This window comes from Crocodylus siamensis, chromosome 9 (assembly GCF_052110815.1).
Source record: "Crocodylus siamensis isolate JL-2025a chromosome 9, ASM5211081v1, whole genome shotgun sequence".
NCBI classification, from domain to species: Eukaryota; Metazoa; Chordata; order Crocodylia; family Crocodylidae; genus Crocodylus; species Crocodylus siamensis.
This window is the reverse complement of record NC_143403.1, coordinates 71,643,967-71,666,581: the sequence shown is the minus strand read 5'-3', so window position 1 is coordinate 71,666,581 and position 22,615 is coordinate 71,643,967. Positions and strand designations below refer to the sequence as shown.

The 22,615-nt window shown below is 51.9% G+C and overlaps 2 protein-coding genes across 2 annotated transcripts in view; both read left to right on the top strand.

Annotated features, from left to right (window-relative positions):
• Nucleotides 1–13,604, top strand: part of MLXIP (MLX interacting protein) — a 75,410-nt gene extending 61,806 nt beyond the window's left edge. Inside the window, exon 18 of the transcript XR_016444123.1 lies at nucleotides 13,471–13,604. The gene's annotated coding sequence lies outside the window, so the exon portion shown is untranslated. The remainder of the gene's footprint in view (nucleotides 1–13,470) is intronic.
• LRRC43 (leucine rich repeat containing 43) lies at nucleotides 10,565–22,467 on the top strand. Its single transcript, XM_090063964.1, has 13 exons — nucleotides 10,565–10,690; nucleotides 10,960–11,370; nucleotides 11,710–11,988; nucleotides 12,505–12,615; nucleotides 12,787–12,923; nucleotides 13,471–13,709; nucleotides 15,502–15,680; nucleotides 16,897–17,017; nucleotides 19,996–20,135; nucleotides 20,334–20,423; nucleotides 21,030–21,233; nucleotides 21,378–21,465; nucleotides 22,278–22,467. Exons 1-13 carry the CDS (start codon nucleotides 10,565–10,567, stop codon nucleotides 22,385–22,387), a joined length of 2,235 nt encoding a protein of 744 aa, XP_089920090.1. The 3' UTR covers nucleotides 22,388–22,467.
• The last annotated feature ends 148 nt before the right edge of the window (nucleotides 22,468–22,615 follow it).

Sequence of the window (22,615 nt, the reverse complement as noted above, 5' to 3'; positions counted from 1 at the left end):
GTACAGAACTAGCATCCTAGGTCCTTAAAACTCACTTAGCTGCTAATAACATGAACACCACTGTTATTTCTGCAGCGATGCTATCAAACTTCTCTGGTGGATCATCAGAGGAAGCTGTGGCTAGGAGCTGTGTCTCTTTCCTACTGAGCAAAGAGATTTGAAAGTGAAACTTGTAAGAGCAGTCATCTCTACCAAAAAGCAGTGAGCAAACTTATCATTTTACTTCTGTCCCTGGACCTCTAAATACAGTAGAAATTCTCTGGCCATATGACAAATGGCCTTGTGTTTCATATACTGGGCATTAAGCCAAAGAAAATTAGTGTTAATCAGAGAGAGCATTTGGGGCACAAGTCCAGTCTTTCTCTTTCCTACTGGCACCTTTCCAACAGAACCACGTCTGGGCTTTTCTTTTTCCCTTGCTGGCTGTATGTGATGCAGATGAAGGATCGGTGCAGATGAAGTTGCTCCACCTTTGCGTGACCTCTTCTGTTCTCATCCCTTTATGACCTTGTGCCTGCAAGTACTTCATTTCTTCCTTTGTCTGGATGTCAAAACCCACCTGTATGGCACCCAAACACCCCATACATGTCAGGGTCATGCTGTGAGCACCTCACGCAGCACTGCCTCTACAGCCGTCGCTCCACCTGAGCATGTTTGCCCTGAGCGGCTCAGGAGTGAAGTCGGTCACTGCCTGGGGCCAAGTCAGGCCAAGAGGGAAGTGGGCTCGGGAGGGGAGGGCCCTTCTCTACCAGCCAGTCCCTCAGCAGGAAGCTGCCACTTCTGGCTGCTTCCCTCGACTGGCAGCTACTGCTTTGGGCTTGTCTTGGCTAATGGGGCCTCAGCTAGGCGCAGTGGTCTAGGCTCTTCCCTTTCCATGGGCCAGGAGCCAGACTGCATGTCACTTCTCCCACATGCTTCTCAGGGGATTACCCCCATCTTTCTGCACAGGCTTGAGTCACTGGAGTCACAGCCAGGGCTGGATGCAGCTTGAGGGGCTGTGCTTCTGCCCCAGCTTCAATCTCCGTGTAATTCATCAAGTACTGGCACCCCCGGAGCTGCTGACAAGGCAGCAGCCCCAAGCTTAAGCCAAAAGAGAAAAGCAATAAAAGAAAGTCCCCCCTCCACCAGCACCGTCTTCCCACAGGAGGTGGAAAGCCCTGCGCAAGAAGAAGCCTGCGCATGTGGCCAAGAGTGGGGAGGTGTGAGGGGGATGTCAGGAAGGGAGAAAGGCAAAAAGCACAGCCCTCACAGCTAGTGCGCATCCACTGCACCCAAATAAACTTTTTTGTTGGTACGGATGTGTTTGAGTTTTTGGTTGGTGTTTTTGCCGGAGGAGCCAGTAGAAAAATGTGCAGCCAGGACATGAAAGGTTCACTTCCAAGGAACAGAGCAGCCAGCAGCCCTCCCTTCCTCCTTGCTGAGACAGAACTGAACTGCCTTGGACCCTGTTGCTTGGCCTGGGTTTCAAACAAACCGTACTCCTTTCTTAAAGAAAAACTTTCTTCCCTTATTTAGTTATTAATGCTGTTCAGTTAAGTAGTTAAAAACAAAGGGAGGAAGCAAAAAAAAGATTGTTTGCCCTCCTGGGAGGATCAAAGGATTTCTCAGCAACGCAGAGGTCCTTGGTCATTTATGCTTCAGGACCCTTGAAAAGCAGCAAACACATTGCATCCTCAGGGCTGCCAACCTGAAGACCCACCAGGGAAGGGATGGCATCTTTCAGATGGCACCTTGCATGCTCCTGCTCCATTGTACCACTGTCCCACAGGCACTAGCTTTTATGAGAAGATCTGGAGTCCTGTCCAGACCTAAAGCCTACAGGCAACCTTCAGAATTTGCCTCTCCCCGTTCCTTCAGGCATCATCAGAGACCCTGACGTACAAGTGAGTGCTGGATGTTACCCTTTGCAGCCACCACCTGATTCATTTCCCCTTCCCTTGTCAGTGGCCCTTCTCACAGAAAAGCCTTTTGGAAAAAGAACTGGCCTCATTGCTCCATCTAGCAGCTCCTACGTTCTCTACAGAGGTCAAAAGCCCACAGGCTGCATGCACGCTCCAGTGAATCCTGTCATGCCAGAAAAACTCCATGCATGTGTTGCACCTATGGCAAGATCCACCCTGACCCCAGCATCTCAAAAGATTACAGCTTCTCTCAGGTAAGTAATGGATTTTTCCTGTAGCAAGAGACTCTGAAGGTCCTGGGGCATTGTACTTATGGCAGTTATATTAATCTTAGCACTCTGCAGGGTGATGCGCTCAAAACTTACGAGCTGAACTCATGGCGGAGTGAGGTCCTTTGGGACGGTCTGCAGCTGCTCTACAAGAAAGACGGTCAATGGAAGTGGGAGGACAGATCCAGCCTGATCTCATCTTGCTGGACACTCCCAGCAAAGCATTCTCCCTGAGCAAGGACCCTTGTTTTGCTGGGGGGGCAAGAGTGGGCACTTTGCAGTTCTGAACCCAACGATGATGTACAAAGTAACTTAAAAAAAAAATCAGAGTTTTTTGGGTTAAATTAGATTGCTTTTGAACACATTTTCTCTTTTAAAAATAAAAATATTTACTTGGAATTTCTAAACTGGCAATGTATGTTAAGGCAATGTATGTTAAGGCAGAAGCTAACTAAATAAATAGTAATATTTGAGTAGTATGTTTGGTGTTGAGGTATTAAAGTCAAGCTGGTGTATTAGAGGAGGTCATTGGCCAAGTGCTAAGGCAAGGCTTGACAGAAGTAGTTCCTTCTGCAGATGCAAAGGAAGTATTTACCTCATTTCAATTTGTTTAATTCAAATGTAGAGAAGCTCACTTAAACTTGAGAAATTAATTGGGAATGAATAGAGCAGGAAAGCTTGTTACCTTTCTTCCAGTCCAGGCCTAAAAAACTAGCTGGCATAAAATAAGATCTGTCAGTTCTGAAACCTTGAATGATGTGGTGACTAGAAACAAGTTGCTTCAATTTACTAAATTCAAATAATTTTCCTTTTATTTAAGAAAATACTTTGTTTTAAATGCAGAGCATACCTTGGTAAAATTACATACAAAATATTCAGGTAGTTTCCAAATATCCAGATAGTTTTATGAAAGACAAAATGGCACAGATGTTTCTGTGCATTTTAATTAAATTCCAATTTTAATTCAGGTGCAGATTAACACACATCACGATTCAAAATCATCTCCTAAGAAAGAAATGAATGCATCATTCCCCATTTAATCATAAAATGTAAATGTAAAAATAAAGTTGTTTTAAGGGGTACAATTGTTTCAATAAATGTATAAAGTATTCTCCTGGTTGTCAAAACTAATTACACAGTTAGACCAAAAATCTGACAGGAAACAACTACACAGCACAAATACAAGCAAGACTGAAATAATTTTAAATCAAGGTGTCCTATTGCTGACTAAAATCCATTATTTAAATCATTTTAGGTATATTAATCTGCCCTGTCAGTGCACCTAGTACAAATAAATACAGAATAAATAGATTTACAATAAATATCAATAAATTAAAAATGTACGCTTTAAATATTTAAATTTAAAACAGATCCTTTACTAAAAATATAAAAAGTAGGTAAATTATTCATTCTGTCTCTGACATTAAATTAATACGTAGAATCATTAATTAACCAGAAACTCAGAACACCCCAAATTTAAATATTTTTTCTCTAACCCTGTAAGGATTTTTCAAGGGACTGATATGCTTGGTTCATACAGGTTACATATTCCTTGAAAACCTTCCAGAAGTAAATTTGCTTGGCCCAGTCACTGCTGTGATGGATATCGAGACATTTTCTGCAGTTTTGGTGATTCGTGTTACCCAGGTGTGAATATGTTGTCTTCATTTGGTTGGTAATTGCTGTAATGGTGGTACCTATGTTACAAAAAGTAAAAATACTTTTGCTGTGGTTTAAAGAACAGTAATAAAAATGCAGGATCTGGTTATAGTTGTCTGCCTGCTTTGGATCACAGGCCGAGTACTGGAGCATGCAGGCCGAGGTAGTCAGATTGACGTGACTTTTTATCTCAGTACACCTCTCCTGTGGGACAGCGGAAAGAAACAACAAATGAGATGTTTTATATTATTCCACGGTAGTTTCCATCACCCCTAAGTAACAAGCACACTTCATTTTTGTTTCAGTGCACATATATTCAATATCTGGATTAATACTTATGGTCCTTTAAATGAATATATATAAATAATAGGTAATGTTATCTGCTGTATTTATAATATATGTTTATATATATAGTAAAATATATAGTCTAGCATTTTCTATCATATGTCCTTGTTTGCTGCTATTCACTTTGACAAATTTTAACAATGTGTGTTGGAATGTCCCATGGGAGAAATTTCAGGCTGATCTTTTTTATTTTATTTTATTTTTTATTTTGCAAAGTCTCACCAAAAATAATGGGTGGTTTCAAAAAAGTTATTTTTGGAAAACCGTTTTTGCCTTAGTGAAATGTTTTGAGAAGCCTTATTTTTTTGGAGCAGGGAATTCAAAACTGTCAGGGACATTTCCTTTGTCAGTGATGTGCCTTTGCCCATTCTCAAGAAAAACAGAGCCCCCTCTTTGGCCAAGGTGTGAGAGTTTTTAGAAAGTGTAATTATTTCATGCTCAGTTGCATAAAGAACAAGTGATGGATTTTGGAACTAGCTCAACCAAGGTCCCTGGTAGGTGCAACCTGTGGGGCGAACAGACTAGGAAAGCTAAGCTATGAGAAACAGGTGGGCAGAGGGAAGGAGATCAGGACTGGAAGCCCATTGAGGTGGAGAAACGGAGGCATGGTAGAGTTTGGCAGTGAGACTTTCTGAAGGCTCCCACCCCTCGAGCTGCCTCCCACAACCCAGCCGCTCCTGCATTGCAGCTGGACTGCACCTGCACCAACAGCACAGGTCACCTGAGCACACTTCATCCTGGGACGATAGAGGCTGAGCAGGATTTGCCTTCAAATTGTTCCTCCTTCCTGCTGGGGTACCTAGCACCAGAACCCGGAGTATGGAGGCTGTTCCTTTGTAGTGTCCGTGATCCCACAGCTTACACCCACGATTCGCACAGGAGAAAGCTACCTAACTCAAACCCAGGCTGAATAGGATAAAGAACTAATCAGGTGGACCAGAGATGGCTGGGCAAGGACACTGGGACTGAGAGCCATGGGACAAGCAAAGGACAGGGAGCTTGAGATAAGATTTAAGAGACAGAGGAGTGGGGTGCAGAAACAGACTGGGGGCCAATTGAGGCAGGAAAAACAGATTGGACAAGGATACAGAGGGACTCTGGAACTGGCTGACAAAGGAAAATGGGGCAAGAAGCTGCGGGGTGGGAGACTGAAATCAGACGATGAGCTCAGGGATGGGAAAGTTGGACTGCAAGCAACGAGTCTGCATTTCCTGAGTAAGGGAATAATGCAGTTAACAGAATATTATCGTAGTGTCAAGCCCCTCAAAGTTTGTAAATGGTGGAATGAAGTGGGCTCTGTACTGTTGCTGTGGCCCTGTCTCCAGGTGCAGTGCCCCCACCTATGTCTGGTTATAAGGTTGCAAGTGATGGGTTTGAGGTTGCGGCCACATCAGACGACCAGGCACCAGATAATGATAGCTCAGGGGAAGAGGACTCCACCAAGAAGGTCGGAGGAAGACTACAGCTAGGAGAGGTCTCTAGGGTGGGCCCAACACCCAACAGAATTACTCAGCTGGAAGTGACCAAGGAAGCTGAAAGGGAGCTGGTGTCCGGGGATCTGATATGAGGGTAACTGCAGTGATGGATGTGCAGGGGATCCAGAGGGTTCCCAGTGTCAGAAGGAATTAAAGTAGGGTCTTTTTCCAGATCAAAAGGCCTTGCTGGAACTGTTGGCAGAGGGGAACGGGCAGAAAGAAGCCTTAAGAGAAAGGGACATAAGGAAAAAGTTGGCAGCAGAACCTAAGCTTGGGAGCAAAAACTTGGTACCTACTGGAAGTAATAATCAAACATGCTCTTCTTTCCTTACTGGACTCTCCAAGCCGTACTCTCCTAAGTGCTGTGACACCGCTATATGTTAAAAGCAGTTCGGTCTAGAATACAAAGACCCGATTCTGTCTTCTTTAGAAACAACCTGAACCAAGCGCTTTTCCCAAATTGTCTTAAGTTATTGTAAGATATTAAAGAGCTTTCTGGAAAAATAAACACCAAAAACTACCTTATACTTACATAGTCTTGAAACAGTTTGGTTGCCTTATTCTTAAGCCAGGCTAGGGGTTCCAGTTTTATATTCCATTCTCGATTTGTAGCTATTGTTGGCAAGGTTGTACTTCCGCTGATCAGTCCAAAGACAATGATGAACCCAATGATTTCTGTGTACAAGGATGAAAAAAAATACAATGAATGCCATTGAACACCTCTGAATACATCTTTCATGCAATCTCTGCTTTTCCATTTCTTACCAAGCCTGCTAAAGCACACGTATTTCAACCTGGTAGCAGTTTCAGACTTGGTCAGCGCTTACCAAGAAGCATAGGGCATAGCAAACTAAAATTAAAACAAACCTGTCAGGGACTTCATGGCAAATGAGACAGATGAGTGCCTGAGCAGAGCGAACACTGGCTATCTTCAGTTTTCAGGCAACTCTTGGCTGTGTGTGTTAGCCATGGATTACAGAACGGTATTTAAATTCTATCTACATTTTTTAGCGTTATAAAAAATGTTGCCCTATACGTCAGCATGAAAAGCAGTTTCCTAACATTGGTAGTTTCCTTTATGATAAGCAAGATCAAATCTTGACTACAAGTTTCTGAAGCGATTGGTATCTTCAGGTTAAGGAAGGGAACATCCCACGGTCAGGGACGCAGACTAGGAGTTTGGAACTCTGGTTCTGATCCCGGCACTGCTCATCGTCTTGGAGCAATCTTCCAGTGCTGGTTTTTGGAGAATCACAGCCAGTGAGGGTTGGAGGGGACCTTAGCGAGTCATTTAGTAGTCCAGCCATCTGCTCAAAGCAGGACCAGCCCCAACTAGATCATCCAGCCTGGGCTTTGTCAAGCTGGGTCTTAAAATCCAAGGATGAAAGTCCACTACTTCTCTAGGTAACTTGTTCCAGTGCTTCACCACCGTCCTTGTGAGACAGTTCTTCCCAATATCCAACCTAAACCTCCCTTGCTGCAGCTGGAGCCCATTGCTCCTTGTCCTATCATCTACCCCCAGTGAGAACAGTCCAGCTCCATCCTCTTTGCAACCCCCCTGCAGGGAGGTGAAGATTGCTATCAAATCCCCGCTCAGTCTTCATACTTTCATAGTTAGTAGGGTGAGAAGGGACCTGAGCAGATCATCAAGTCTGACCCCCCGCCATGGCAGGAAAGAGTACTGGGGTCAAACGACCCCGGCAAGGTGTTCGTCCAGCCTCCTCTTAAACACCCCCAGGGTAGGGGCCAGCACCACTTCTCTTGGAAGTTGGTCCCAGACCCTAGCCGCCCTGACCGTGAAGTAGCATCTCCTGATGTCTAGTCTGAATCTCCCCTCTGCCAGATCGTGACTGTGACCGTTATTCCTGGTCACTCCTGGTCGTGCTCGGGGGAACAGGGACTCCCCCAGTGCCTGCTGGTCCCCCCTGACTGGTCTTCTCTTCTTCAGAATAAATAAACCCAGTTCCCATAGCCTCTCCTCACAAGTATTGTGCCCCAGCCCCCTGACCAATTGGCTATCAGTGAAAAGGGTATGATAATCAGAAAGGGTGGTTGTTGAATTCATTAATATGTCTCCTAAGGTACTTTGAACTCCTTAGCTGAAAAATGCTGTATCTTTATAAAGTATTATTACAATGTGCAGTTTAATATTTTGCACTAGCGTGGCAGCTTCTATCCAATAACCTGTGCTTAGCAAGTGTTACTGAACTAAAATACTTAGTTTCCCTGCAAGATGGGTAAGGATTGCACCCATCTGATAGGTGAAGACTGGAGCACAAGCATTGTTCAAGGTCCCAAAAAGCAAAACAGTGGCAGAGCTGGAACTAGAACTCGGGAGTTCCTGGCTTGCTGTCCTGTACCCCTAGGAGACACTGCTGCTCCCATAGTCAGATAGCTTCTTAAGCAGTCCTTTGCTTGGGGGACTAGTGCTACCAAAATCCATGCACCCATTAACAGAGTGCAAGTTCCACCTTCTCCTCCCATGTATGATCTTGTCATCTTTTTCATTAATGGAACAGTCTGCGTGGTATATTTTGAGGCAACATTCGATTTTATATGGAGGGGAAAGCTTGCCATAGCTACCAAATGTGGAGGGTCATCTGTTAGTACCAGTGGGTGGAACAGACAATGCCTGATCCAGATTGCTGCTTCGTCTAAACCCAAAATGATGCCACCAAACGAAGCTATATGTGTATACGGGACCACGATCAGGCCCATAGACCTTTTGGTCACATCATGAGGTATATCTCTGGTGGATTAATCCAGTTGTCCTGATGAATAAGGCAGGACTCAGGAAGTTCTCATTCAGAGCAAAACTATAGGGGTACACCCTTCCCATTACCTGGCGAAAGAAGCCTGATCTGTGCATCGTGGAGGATCACATCACTCAACACTCGACCCGCTGGAAAGTTTTAATCAAAGTACTCAACGGGAGCATCGTTGAAGCGACCCAAGGTTGGAGATTCCAAGATGTCACCTCCAGTGCCCGAGTGTCGCCAGCTGAACACATTTATTCAGGATCAGAATAAGAACTGGATTCAAAGGAGCCTTTATCAGATCAGTGTGACCCTAACCAGGGGTTTCCCTGATGCATGGAAGGGATCTGGATCTTTCATTCTCCCACACATGATGTGCCATGCCATTTGGTCTGAATCTGTTGTGGGGTCATGCTGCTTTTTGCCTTGTGAGGAGACCTCAGGGAAAAGCTGTCTCTCCAATAGGTCCCTGAAAAGGGCACTGAAAAACTTTCATGGGGGACTGAAAAAGGTAGTCACATTTCCTTGAAATCATAATGCTAAACGTGAAAATATAAAGTGATGTGAAGAAAGTAAAGGCAAATGAATCTGTGATAGGGGAGAGGAAGTGACAGATTAGACTCCGATAAGCAGTGGAAGAAAACCTCATAAGAAACAAGAGGTGAGCTGCAAGGATTTTCCTTCAGTGTCAGCATAATCAATCTTTCTGTTTTCCCCAAATGGCAAAATGTGACCCCAAACTCAAGGACTAGTGTGCCTCAGAGCTGAACAGATAAGTGCCATGGCCTGTTGGAAAATATTTATGCTTATGAGATGACCCTCCCAATTCCCTTATCACCAAAAGAAAAGGTTTCTGCGTAGGTGACCTCAGAGTGCCCCAAATATGGAATCAAAAGCATGGCCTCCAGAGAATGGAAATCACCAAGGTTGAAAGCGAGGTGCAAGTTATAGTGGAAAAAATAATCTGTTGCATTCGCATAAGCAGGTGGAATTACTATTACTCTGCTGTCGTTTTTTCCCCCTGAGGCACAATTGACAAGTTGTATTTCCCCAACCTGGCTTCGCGAGGGCCAGGTGGGAGGTGGAGGAGCAGCATCTGTTTGGGTGGGCCAGTGTTTTGAGGTAGGACTACGAATCCTACCTGTTACGTGTTTGGCTGGTGAGCCTTGCTCACAAGCTTGGTGTTGAAGCAATTGCCAGATCTGGAGTCAGGAAGACTTTTCCTCAAGATCTGATCACCAGGGACTTAGAGAGCTGGGGCTGTTGCCTTGCTCTGCAGCACAGAACGAGGATCTCCTGGTCGAATCACTAGGGTGCACCTCGCTTAACCAGGTCCCCGTTCCACTTACGGGAACTAAGACCGTCGTCAGTGAAGCTGCCCAATATTGTCTCATTGTTTCCTTGCACTCCCGTGTCTGCCTGTATTATAGCATACCTCAATGATGATTGTGATGGTGCGTTATTTGTATTGCCGTAATGCCTAGGACCGTGACTAGGATTCCTAGCACTGGTGGCAATATGCAATAAAAAGAACGGCTTTCCATGGAAGAAATCCCCTCTGCCACTGTAACTCTGCTTCTCAGTGATTATATTAGGTTTTAATGCATTTCCCATAGGAGTTGGGATTTTCCATTTGCACAGTTGTACCACCCCAGGCAACTATCTTGTGCGTGTGTGTGAGTGCACGTGCGCCTGCACACATCCGTTCCTTATCAGTGCGTGCTAGCGATAAGCAATGCTCAGTTGTGCTGATAAGGCGACAGATCAGCATCTGTCCAGCGCCGGTGGAAGTGGGGTGTTCCACGGCTTAAGTGGCGCATACAGCAGAGCGACTGGAAACTTGAGCTGCTGAAGTTTTAGCGATAATTAAGAGCTTGTGTGTGAGATGGGAGAATCTGGAGCTGCTGTGTAAATGCAAGAGGTGCTAAAGTTTCACTAACTTTTAGAAATAATTTTCTCCTTAAACGGAGAAATGTGAGCAACGTTCAGCAAGCAGATGGGTGAAGGGGGCCAGCCCCCACCAACAAATAAACGAGCCAGAGAACACTCCCTCTTACGAGGGCTACGCTGCCGTGTTTGCGATGGGGGAGGTAGTCCTGTACAGACATCGGTTGATCCCCACACACCTTGTGGGGGGCAGGAGTGTTACAGATGGGAAGATGCAGGTGCAAAGACGCGCAGTGGCTGGCTCCAATCCACAGGGAGAGCCCACGGAAGAGCTGGGATCAGAGCCGCAGAACTCGGGCCAGGCCTCGCTGGACACAGCTACAACTTCAGGAAAGCTGGTATGTTCTCCGTCCAGCATACTGAAGAAAGTGAAAATGAAGAGGGGAAAAACACCTTATTCCCAAAGCTCTGGTTTGCCCTTGAGGAGTAAGGCAGCGCAGCGGTCACAGGCCCGCTCTGTGCCGTCATCGTTGCATCTCCTGGCACTGGCCAGGCAATTATTTACAGGCCAGTGTGTACGCTGCGCCGGGCGAGCCCGTGGCCATCGTAGAAATCACCCCGGGGGATTTTCAGTGCCCGAAAGAATTGGTGCTGCCGGGTGGCCTAGCTCACCCCCTGGGAGGAGGCGGGGAAGCAGCTGCTGAGCCCAGACGCGTGCCTCCGCAAGTGTCACGGGCGCTTGTCCATACTGTCCCCCCACCGCCGTACCAGCCGGCAGGTGTGCAGACGTGCGCGGGCAGCTCCAGTGTGCGTGCGCAGCTGGCCCGAGCGTGCAAGGCGGTGCATCCTCGGGGCTGGGCGTGCCTGGAACACTACCACCCGCGTTGGCCAGCAACCAAGTCTGTCTCTTAGCAACCAGGACGCGGTGCTGTTGCAGGCCGTGGGACTCGTGACATCGCAGCCACGTGTGGCTCCCCGTCGGGCACAGCCCATGGCCGGCCTCCGCGCCTCGGCCGCCGTCGGGGCGCAGCTCCGTCGGCTGCACCTGTGGGAGTTCCCCGGCGGCACCGGGAGCTGGGTAAGGGCTGGCGCAGCTGCCTGCAAACCCGGCGGCACCCACGCCCGGGCTCTCCCTGGAGAGGGCTGTGGGCCTGGGGGTAGCCTGGAAAGCTGTATGCAGTCTCTTTAACCCTCGACAGACTAGGCTGTCCAGGAGAGGGGCTGGCCTTGTGGATCCTGGAGGCCCCTGGGGAGAGCGGCCTCACACACCTCCAGCCGGGGGACGCAGCTTGTGAAGCCCCCCGCCCCACAGCGGCGCGGAGGCGGGATGGCTCAGCCCCAGCCCCAGCCCCAGGGAGTCCCTCTGTCCTTGCTCCCCTGCGGACGTGCTCCTCTGCCTCCTTTTTGTCCCATGCAGAACAAATCCTGGTTGGAGTCGAGGAAAAAGGCACCTCGTGGAGACGTGGCCCGAAGAGCGGCAGGTGCAGCCCCGGGCGAGGAGGCCGACGTTCCCGGCGAGGAGAGCCTGGAGGCTTTGATGGAGTTTGTGAGCAGCCCGGGCTCGCCGTGGGCCCTGCCACCTGACTGCAGCCCTGAGGACCAGCACTTGAAGGGACTGGCTGTGCAGTCCCCACAGCTCATCCAGGACAGCTTCATCTTCTTGTTCTTCACATCCTTGCGGCTCGTGGACAAAGGAGTGAGTGCAGCCACCGGGATCTCCCCGATCTCGGCATAGGGAGAGAAGCTGAGCATAAGGTGGGGAGCCAGGGGCCCCCGAGGTCTCAGCCGTGCTCGCCTGGGAGCGCTGGCTCCGGATGGGTGCTGGGTGGACGCGGCCGTAGCACAAAGCGGCCTTTGCGCTGGTGCTGGGTGCCGGCAGCCTCCACCGAACGCAGTGGGAGCGGCAGGAGACCAGCGCTCTCTGGCTGCGCCCCAGGGTTTGGACGAAGCGCGGCTGTGATGCTGCTGTTCCCACCGGGGCAAAGCCACGTGAACTTCAGCACCCCGCCACAGCAGGTGCAGTCAGGGGTCTTACCTGGCCCGCAGGAAGCAAAACCAGGGTACGCTCCCACCGAACCCCAGGGGAGTGTTGCCAGCGTAAGGACCGCAGCATCAGGCCCCAGCATTTGCCCTGTGGGTTTGCATCATGGTGCTAGGATGTGTCAGTGCATCAGCGACAGGCAGCTGAAGGTGAATTTGGATCTCTTTCCAGGTCAGTGAAGTGGATGACGAGCTGCTAAAGTTTCAGAACCTGGAAGAGCTTGTGCTCAGCGCGAATAAAATCAGCAACATAAACTCAGCCAACCTCCCGAGAACGCTGAAAGTAAGCAAGCTGGGGCCTGTGCATCCTTCTGGGGTAAGGCCGTGGAGGCAGGACAGGTCGAGCCCCTCTCCCGCCTAACACACGGCACCGACAGGCTGTGCTGAAAGCAGCGGCACCGAAAACCAGCGTCAAAGCGCCCGGTCCCCCAGCTGATTCTTCTTTCCCTGGCAGGTCCTGGAGCTCTGCGGCAACAAGATTGTTGCCTTGCAGGATCTGTGCGCTCACCCGCCACCACGGCTCCAGCACTTGGGGCTGGGCTACAACCTGCTTGGCTCTTCGGAGGATGGGCATCTCACTGAGCAGTTCTGGTAACTCCACACGCTGAGCAGTGATCACGGCAGGGGTTAAAGTAGTCGGCGTAAGGCGATGCATCGGGATCTGCGCCGGCTCACTGTGATTCGAACTGTTGTTTTTTTTCAAATCTGAGTAACTCAGAGAGCACCGCAGTAATGTAGAAGTGAAATACTAGCTAACCTCACCTACTCACTCCTTTGCCCCGATGCCTAGTTTGACAACAGCTAGGCCGCTGGTGTACAGAGACTACTGCTTGTCATGCTGACCGCTGTAGTCCCATCTCTTATTCCGATGTCTGTACATCACCCGGCATAATGGGAGACCATGAGGAAAGCGCCGAGGCACTTGGGTGGTACAACGAAATAAGTGCTAACCGTGGCACTCAGTGAGGGGGGTTAGGAAACTGGTTCCCCTCTATAGGAGCTGCAAACTGTGGCCATAGGGCGAGGCGTGTAACACAGCAACGGGTAACTAGATTTCAGGGAGAGTCTTGCTTATGCTCCAGACTGCAACCAGTGATGTCTGTGCACGCACCCTAACATTTGTTCTGTTCCCTTTTAGGCCAAATCTTCTCTCTCTTGACCTAAGTTTTAATAATTTTACTGATCTGCTGGGTCTAGTCTCTAAACTGGCCACTCTGAGGAAGCTGCGAGTCCTCGTGCTGCAAGGCAATCCGCTCGCTCTTATTCCTGGTTACAGAGGTTTTATCATAGACAGCCTGCCCAAGCTCTGCATCCTGGACGACATGAGCATATTGCCTGATGAGAAGCATCGGTTCTGTGGCTTGTCTAGTCAGCCAGGTGAGACTTTGTTTCGTAAGTATATCAGTCATCGTTATTTTTGTCAACAGGTGACTAGGTTGAGTGGATTGAGGAATCCCCTCAATTCACTGACTGTAGAAGCAGAGGGTTGGAACGGGCCTGAAAAGTCTTGCAGCCCAGCCCCCAAAGCAGCCCAGAGTGACCCGAGTCCCTCATCAAACTCCAACCCATCGCCATTTCAGTAAAGAGCGCGTGGGAGTGGCTGCACCACACGCTCCGTGCAAGGAGAGACTCAGTGGGAGATGTCAGATTGGGAACTTGTAACCTCTTGGTTAGCGGGTAGATGCTGTCTCCTATGTCCTTCTCTGCTGATTGAGAAAACAGGGTTAATGGCTTCCTCTTTTCCCTTGCTCAGCTTACTCCCCTGCTCTCTGCCTTAGTTTTCCAAGCCATCAAATTAAAACCATTATCCCTGGATACCTGGCTCACAAGGTGGGTGCTAAGGTTTAATTAACCAATGTCTTTAAAACGAATGGGTGGAAGGGATGCCTCATCACTGGGTTTTTAAATCACGCTGAGTGTTAAGGCCAGTTGTGTGTTGTCTCAACTCTTCCAATTTTCATGCTAAAGCAAGTTGAAGAAGGACGAGAAACTCGTTATGCAGCCCATTATTTTACTAGGCCAGTGTCGCTGTGTTCCCAGTGCTGCAGCTTGCACACTCATGGCTTCCAGTGACATCGGTAGGAACTTTTCACCGACATCAGACACTGCAGAGATGGTGGTGTGACAGGCAGATAGCCAGCCAGCCCTGTTGGATGGTTAGACCAGTAGAACGGATCGGACCGCGGCTGTAGGTGGCCGAAATAATTTTTATGGGGAAAGAATTGCAGGTGAGAAATTGGTTTCCCAGAGGGGTTGCAGGGAGAGATGCGGAGGGAAAAGCTTCTGGGCCTGCAGCCTGCTTTGGCTGAGGGAGAAGCTTTGTTGGGGTGAGTCTTGCATGTACTCACCAAAGCTGTGCCCCGCCAGACGTTGGAAAGGGTGCTGGCCCTTCCTGCACGAGAGCATACAGGCCAGCGACCTGGCTGGAAGCCTCGTAACAGCCCAGCTAGAGGGTGACCCGTGTTCGTTTGTCTGGACGCAAGGATTTCAGACCCGCAGCCCAGCTGCTGTGAGGTGCTAACCTGCCTTCCTAGCAGCATCAGCTTTTTGCTATCCAAGGCATAGGCTGTCTCTGGTTAAGCATTACGGCCTCGCCTCAAGTGAATGATGACCCCAGGCTGAGAGAGAACCAAGCTGGTGGGCTGTAGACTTGTATGTGATTTTGGGTCGTGTTTTTGCCCTGTAGGTTGGTGAAGAATGAGGGTCCTAACTTGAGAAGCTTTTCCCCACATGCTGAACTTCCAGTAGGAAAATACCCCACGTGTAGGCGGCTGCATGCAGGCACCTGCCCGCTCCCCAGGACGTGGGGGTCACGTTCCCCTCGGCAAGGGAGCCCTTCTTCAAGCTCAGGATATTTGTTGCTTATGCACTTGGGCTTGCTTCCTGGAAGCGGGGTGATCATGCCAAACTGTATCTGGGAACATGGCAAGCCAGTGCTTGAGAAAAAGGAGCTGTTTGCATGGCTTGTGAGTGACCCCACGTGGCCTAAGCTCGCTATGGCATTAGCAGGCCACAAGCTACGGGGAGGCGGTGGTAGCAGGGATGGGTTGCTGAAGCAGAGGGTTTTCTACCGCTGTCCTAAGAGAGCTCGTACTCTGCGTGCTTCCTTTGTCGCCTTATTTTGGGACGTGCCCCTGGCAGCTCAGCGGTTGGATTGTCTTCTTTTCAGAGCTTATGGTAAATGAAGCACAAATAGTCGTGACGGTGGGGAAAATCGAGGGCATCCCCTGCCCCACCACCCTGGAGCAGCTGGAAAGCGGCGCAGACTCTCCAGTGATTGCCTACAGCTATTATGTGACGTATGAGTTCGCCGAGGGGGAAACCAGCAAGGGTGCTAAGAGCACTGAGGTCTGTGTGCACAGGGATTGCAGCATACAGCAAGGGAACTGGGGGAGGCAGAGGGTTCGAGGGATCGGCAGCCTTTTACCTCCAGGTCACACAGCCTGGGTCAGCAGTGACTGAAAGCTGTTCCCATCCAGTGGGTGTGCGAAATAAGTTTGGTGAGTTCCCAGCAGCCCGGGTCTGAGGGGACACCACCTATATCGCAGAGAACATGGGCCTGCAACTGTCTCCTTTTGGAGATCTCAGCAAAGACGATGACTTTGGAAACTAACTTCCCATCGCCCCTCTGGCGTTGGTCCCTGACAGCGCGGGGCAGCCGTGCTGCTGATTTCTATTGCCAGTCTCACCCACTGGAATAGCTCCGGGCCCTTGAGGCTTGTGAGCACCCCAGAATCTCAGCTCCAAATGAAAGAAAAGTAAGTTTCTGGTTTTCTCACTGCGGAGATCAATTTCAAACTGTGAACCAGAAAGGGAGAAAAGGAAGATAAAAAGTGCAAATGTAATCTCTTAAAATGTTGCAACATAGCGGCCCTGGTTGATGCCTAGCTAGGCTGCAAATGTGCCCTTGATGTTTTTCCACCGCCTTGTGCAGACCAGCCCCAAACCGTTCTGAACCGACTCTCTCCGGGCCCCAGCCCCAGCCCCGCGCGCTGTGCTGCTCCACCAGGCTGTGGTGTTGAGATAAGTTTTTTTGGGTAAACGTGATATCTTTTATTAGAGCAACTCAAATATTTGGAAACATTCTTCTTAGCCTCAGCCTGATGAAGCGTTTAAAAACCCTTTGTCAGGCTGAGGAAGCATCTGCAGCTGGTGTGAGCTCTTCCTGGATCTGCCAGTGCTTCCTCAGCGTGACAGAGGGTTTTCAAACCCAAAGGCTTGCTAAGAAGAATTTTTCCAACTATATGAGTCGGTCTAATAACAGATACCACGTTTACCCAAAGGACCTTGTCTGCGTGGACCAACACGGCTACAACCTACACCCCTGTACAGGGGGATGCTCTTATGTATTGAAGTATGTGGACTTAGTCCCCGGGGGCATCAGTAGGACCCTGCGCAGCATTACTGGCCTGCCAGTGCACCTTCCCGGGGTCTTGCAATGGAGGGAGACGGTGGCCTGGTATTTCAGCGCTGCCCCTTCCTCCCCTTGCATCCTGTGTCCTGCTGCAGTCTCAGCCATCACCTGGCCTCTCCCACAGCTGCTTTTCATGCCTTTCTGTTATAGGTACCCAAACTCCGGGAGAGCTGTGCTGCAGCTACCGCATACCCCAGGAGTCCAGAAAGGGGCACCCATGAAGGGGATGACGTGCAGTCTCTGTCCCAACAGGAGCCGTCTGCTAATCCTGGTAACCACATCAAGCGAATGCGGGGAGTACACCATAGTTTCATAGTTTCATAGTAGCTAGAGTCGGAAGGGACCTAGGTAGATCATCTAGTCCGACCCCCTGCCTTGGCAGGAAATAGCACCGGGGTCAGATGACCCCGGCAAGGTGCTCATCTAACTTCCTTTTAAAAATCCCCAGGCTAGGAGCCTGCACCACTTCCCCTGGAAGCTGGTTCCAGGCCCTAGCCACCCTGACTGTGAAGTAGCGCCTCCTAATATCTATTCTAAACTTACCCTCCGCCAGTTTGTGACCGTTATTCCTGGTCACTCCTGGCAGCGCACGGGGGAACAGGGACTCCCCCAATACCTGCTGATCCCCCCTGACCAGTTTGTAGCAGGCCACAAGGTCCCCCCTTAACCTTCTCTTGTGGAGGCTAAACAGGTTCAGGTCCCGTAGCCTCTCCTCATAAGGCCTGCCCTGCTGTCCCCTGACCATACGAGTGGCCCTCCTCTGAACTCTTTCCATATCGTCCACGTCCCTCCCGAAGTGCGGCGCCCAGAACTGGACGCAATACTCCAGCTGCGGCCTGACCAGTGCCGCATAGAGGGGGAGGATCCCCTCCCTGGACCTGCTCGAGATGCATCTGTGGATGCATGACAGGGTACGGTTGGCCTTCTTGACTGCCTCCCCACACTGCCGGCCCATGTTCATCGTGGAGTCAATGACGACTCCAAGATCCTTTTCCGTCTCCGTGCTGGCAAGAGGGGAGTTCCCCAACCTGTAAGTGTGGTGCCGGTTCTTCCTCCCCATGTGCAACACCTTGCACTTATCAGTGTTAAACCCCATCCTATTCTCATCCGCCCACCGTTGCAACCTGTCAAGGTCAGCTTGCAGCCTATTGCACCCTTCTAGTGCACCCACATCCCCCCACATCTTAGTGTCATCAGCAAACTTGAACAGGGTGCTTTCTACCCCCTCATCCAAGTCACTGATGAAGATGTTGAACAGTGCGGGCCCGAGGACCGAGCCCTGGGGGACCCCACTGCCCACGTCCTTCCAGGTCGAGAAGAACCCATCCACTACCACCCTCTGGGTGCGGCCCTCCAACCAGTTGGCGACCCATTTGACCGTGTGGGCATCGACACCACAGTCTCTCAGCTTTTTGACGAGGACAGGGTGAGAGACAGTGTCGAAAGCCTTCCGGAAGTCCAGAAAGACTACATCCACAGCAACCCCTGCGTCTAATGATTTGGTGACCTGATCGTAAAAGGCCACCAGGTTGGTCTGACAAGACCTGCCACTGATGAACCCATGTTGGTTGCCCCTGAGCATGCATTCCCCCGCAAGGCCCTCCTGGATGTGTGCCAGGATAATTTTTTCAAAGAGCTTACCCGGGATTGAGGTAAGACTAACTGGCCTGTAATTTCCCGGGTCCTCTTTTTTTCCCTTTTTGAAGATAGGGACCACATTGGCCCTCTTCCAGTCCTCCGGCACCTCGCCAGAGCACCACGAGTGCTCATACAGCCGCGCCAGGGGTCCCGCAATGACCTCGGCCAGTTCCTGTAGAGCCCTAGGGTGAAGATCGTCCGGACCAGCGGACTTGAACACGTCCAGCCTCTCCAGAAGTACCCTAACTAACTCCTCGCTAACCCCTGGCCCAGGCGTGTCTCTCCCGGGGCCCGAGGGGGCCCAGCAGGGAGGTGGCTGAACTGGTCCCTACTTAGGAAGACAGAGGCAAAGAAATCGTTAAATATGTTAGCTTTATCATCTGGCGTGATGACTAAGTTGCCCATCGTGTCCTGCAGGGGCCCCACATTACCCGGGACCCTCTTTTTACCCCCTATGTATTTGAAGAAGGACTTCTTATTGTCCTTAATCCGGGAAGTTAGTCCTATCTCCATCTCTGCCTTGGCCCTCCTGACTGCCCCCCTACATCCTCGGGCGACTGTAACATAGTCCTTCTTGGTGATGACCCCATCTCTCCATTGGGTGTATGCCTCCCTTTTAGCAAGGAGACATTCCCGGATGCTCTTAGTGAGCCATGGGGGTTTATGTGCCCTCCTGCTCCCTTTGACCCTTGTTGGGATTACCTCCCTTTGGGCATGGAGGATCGTCTCCTTAAGGAGCAACCACTCACCTTCGACATCTGATTCCCTTCCCCTCTGGGTCCTCAGCGCTTCCCCAACGATCCTCCTTAGCTTGTTGAAGTCAGTCCTCCTAAAGTCTAGGGCTGTTGCCTTGCTGCAGCCCTTTGCCACCTTACGCTGGATGGTGAATTCCAGCAAGCGATGATCACTGTCTCCCAGGTGGCCCATCACCCGCAGCCCCCTCACCAGGTCATCACCCGTGGCCAGCACCAGGTCCAACAAGGCATCCCCCCGGTGGGACTGTGCACCTCCTGGGTTAGATGGAGGTCCTGCAGTCTGGCTAAGAACCGACGTGAGCGATCAGACTTGGCTGACTGCTCCTCCCAGCAGATGTCTGGGAAGTTCAGGTCCCCCATGATGACCACATCCTTAGCCCTCACTGCCTCTGTGAGCTGACCCAAGAATTCCTGGTCGAACTCTTCTCCCTGGTTGGGAGGTCTGTAGTAGACTCCCACCGTTAAGTCTCTCTCCCCTGGACTGCCTTTTACTCTAACCCAGAGCACCATTCCCCTTGCTATGTCGTCCGCTGCCTCTTTTGAATGTGTTGCCATTAACAAGGTGCCCAGCGAAGCAGGCCACAGCCAGCTCCGTAATCAAGACCAGGCCTATCAATAATGAATGGGGGTATTAGTCTCCAGCAGGTCACCTGATCCGGGGCGGGTGTTGCTGCCCAAGCAATTCAGGTGAATGCAAACCAGATCCTCACGTCTTTGAGGGCTGCTTTGAATCTGTCCTTTCATTCAGCTGGATAGTGACAGTATTACAGGGTGGAGCTTACAGTGCGCTCCGTAACTGTAGGAGCGGTGGGCAGGTGGCTTGTTTCCATTGCTACTGTTGTGTTTTCTTTCCCAGCAAACACGCACCAAACTCTTCCAAAGCCCTGGGCAGAAACTATTGAGTGCAGCTACAGGAAGGAGCACGTGGTTACAGACCTTGTAGCCCTGAAGGGTTACCTGCAGGCTGGCACCACCGTCACCGTTATGGAAGAAAAGGTAGATGCCCTGCACGGTCTGGTTGCAGGGGGCCGAGTCAGGCTGGGAAGGGAAGGAGCAGTTCTTGACTGTGAACTGCAATGCCGACGTTCCCCTTTTCGTATGTGTTAACAAGTTCCCTCTCCTAGAGGAGGGCTTCTTGTGTTGGTCCCAGGCCAAATATTGCAGCACGAGAACCAGGCTCTTATGTCTCAATAGGTGCTTTCGTGGCCTGTTATTGCATCTCCGGTTGAAAATGCAAGCAAGAAGGGGAAGGCAGGGAAGGGCAAACAGAAGGACAGTGTCAAGGTAAAAGGATGAGAGACTGGCTGAGCTGACAAGACCAGCCCCTGCAAAGAGCAAGGAAATATGGGTGAAAAGGCCAGTTTACTTTTAACAAAGCTGCCAAGCTCACCGCTCCCCATCCCCGAGCAGAGACGACCTGTGTTTCTGCAGGACCCCTCAAAGGGGTGCCGACGCAACGGCTTGCCTCGTTCATATGATGGTTTTGGTTCCAGCTGGGGGCTGCCTTCAAAAATATTGGATGGAAAAGAGAAAAGCCCACCATGGGAGCCAAAAAAGACGAGAGCACATTTCCCCATCCTGTTGGGGTTTGCTTGGCGGAGGTCGTTCCCACACGCGACTGCGCCCCTCCTCCCTGGAGTGGCCAGGTTACAATCAGAGCTTTCATTTTTGAAAACCCTCTTACATGTTTCCAAAGCTCTTGCTAAAGCCCCCTTCACCTTCTTAGTCTGGGAGCGTGGCATCTGATGGCAGCCCTCGCGCTCAGTCCTGATTCGGGATGCAGAGCGCTGAGCCCGTGGTACCGAGTGTGTAAGCCTGGACTCGGGGGTGTCTTGATACCATCTCAAGCCTCAGGGCACTTGCCCGTGTTTTCCCATCTGTGCTGTGCAGGATGCTAAGCCCAGGGATAAGCCGAAACAAAAGAAGGAAGCCGCAGCTGAGCTCCGCAGCAACCCACCCATCCTGAGGACCCTGGGGTCCAGACACGTGAAGCTGGAAAGCCTCTTGGCAGGCGACAGCCCTGTGGCAGTGGTGTGCGACTTTGGAGTCCTGGTCCCCGAGAGCGTTACTCGACCACCCTCTCCAAAGGAGAAGGTACCAGCCTGCCCCCAGGACCCCGCTGCTTGCGGAGGCGCAGTGCCTCTCGGGATCTGCCCCAGGGCTTAGCTTGGTTTCACAGGCTAAGCTCTTGCCCTTGAGCCCCGTCCCGCTCAGCAAGGAAACGCTTCTGTTCTGCAGGAGGGAAAGAAGGGCAAAGACAGGAGCAAAAAGCCGAAACCAGAGGGAGAAAGCACAGCGGGCCAGAGACCCACGGCACCTGCCAAAGGTAACCGGGGGTGGGCCCGCGTAAGCTGTGACCATTTTTACTGCATGCACGGGAAACCCAGCTTGGCCTGGGGGAGCGGTAGCACGAGCTTCCACCCCCTCCCGGCTGCGCAGCAAGGTCCTCGCCCGGAGGACGCGGGGGCTTGCGCTGAGCTAGCGGGAACCGCTCTCGTGCTTACGGTTCAGCTGCGCCGGACCGGGGTCTGCACCCGCGCCGCCCGTCCGGGGCGCGAGCAGGTGCTGTACGTCTGCCTAGTCCAGGACGCGGACTAGCTGACCGAGGCGAGGGTGCTGCGTAGCAGCCGCGCACGGCCAGGGCTGACACCCAGCGCTCTCGCAGCGCTTTGCATCTGCAGAGCAAGATGCCCAGTGGACGGAGGTGGTCCCTGGGGCATGTGAAGGGGGAGTGACTTGACCGAGGTCGCACAGCGAGTCTGTGGCAGGGCTGGGCCTAGATCCCCAGGCTCCTGCTTGGCAGAGGGCTTCGCTGGACACATCCAGGGGGGCTGCGAGCTCCGGGAAGCCTCGCCCAAGCTGGGTCCCTGCCCAGGCACGGCCGGCGTCAGCCCGTCCCGCGCAGCCGCGTGCGGCAGACCGCCTCTCGAGCTGCTCGGGAGCCGGGCGCCGGCGGCGTCCGCCCCCCCCGCTGGTTGCACGGCTGCGGGGGCGAGCGCCGTGCCGGCAGCGGCTTGGCGAAGCCCGCGCAGAGAGCGGGTTCCAGCCTGGCGTTTCTTGCAGGTTTAGCAGACGAGGGCCTGCCGGGGCGGGGAGGCCGCAGCGCCCCGGGCCCGCCGCCCGGGCCCCGCTCTCCAGGACCGGGGCAGCCGCGGGACGCTCCCGAGGCGGCGGCGGCGGAGGCCCGGCCCCGGCCCGCGGCCCTGGCCGTCGACTTCCACGTGCAGCTGCTGCGCGGCCGCCCCTGAAATAAACGCCGCGGCTCGTGTGGCGCGGGGCGGGGCGGCGCGGGGCCGGCGGGAGCGGGGCGGGGCCGGCGGCGGCGGCGGCGCGGGGCCGGCGGGACCGGGGCGGGGCGGGGCCGGCGGCGGCGGGGCCGGCGGGAGCGGGGCGGGGCGGGGCCGGCCGGGCGGGGCGGGGCGGGGCCAGGGGCGGGGGGCGGGGCGGGCTGCCGGAGAAGCGGCCCGTGCGGGCGC

Coding starts and splice junctions, on each gene's coding strand:
- LRRC43 (XM_090063964.1), top strand. CDS start 10,565: ATGCAGGTGCAAAGACGCGCAGTGGCTGGCTCCAATCCACAGGGAGAG. Junction 10,691..10,959: donor CTACAACTTCAGGAAAGCTG/GTATGTTCTCCG, acceptor CGGGTGGCCTAG/CTCACCCCCTGGGAGGAGGC. Junction 13,710..15,501: donor TGGCTTGTCTAGTCAGCCAG/GTGAGACTTTGT, acceptor TCTTCTTTTCAG/AGCTTATGGTAAATGAAGCA.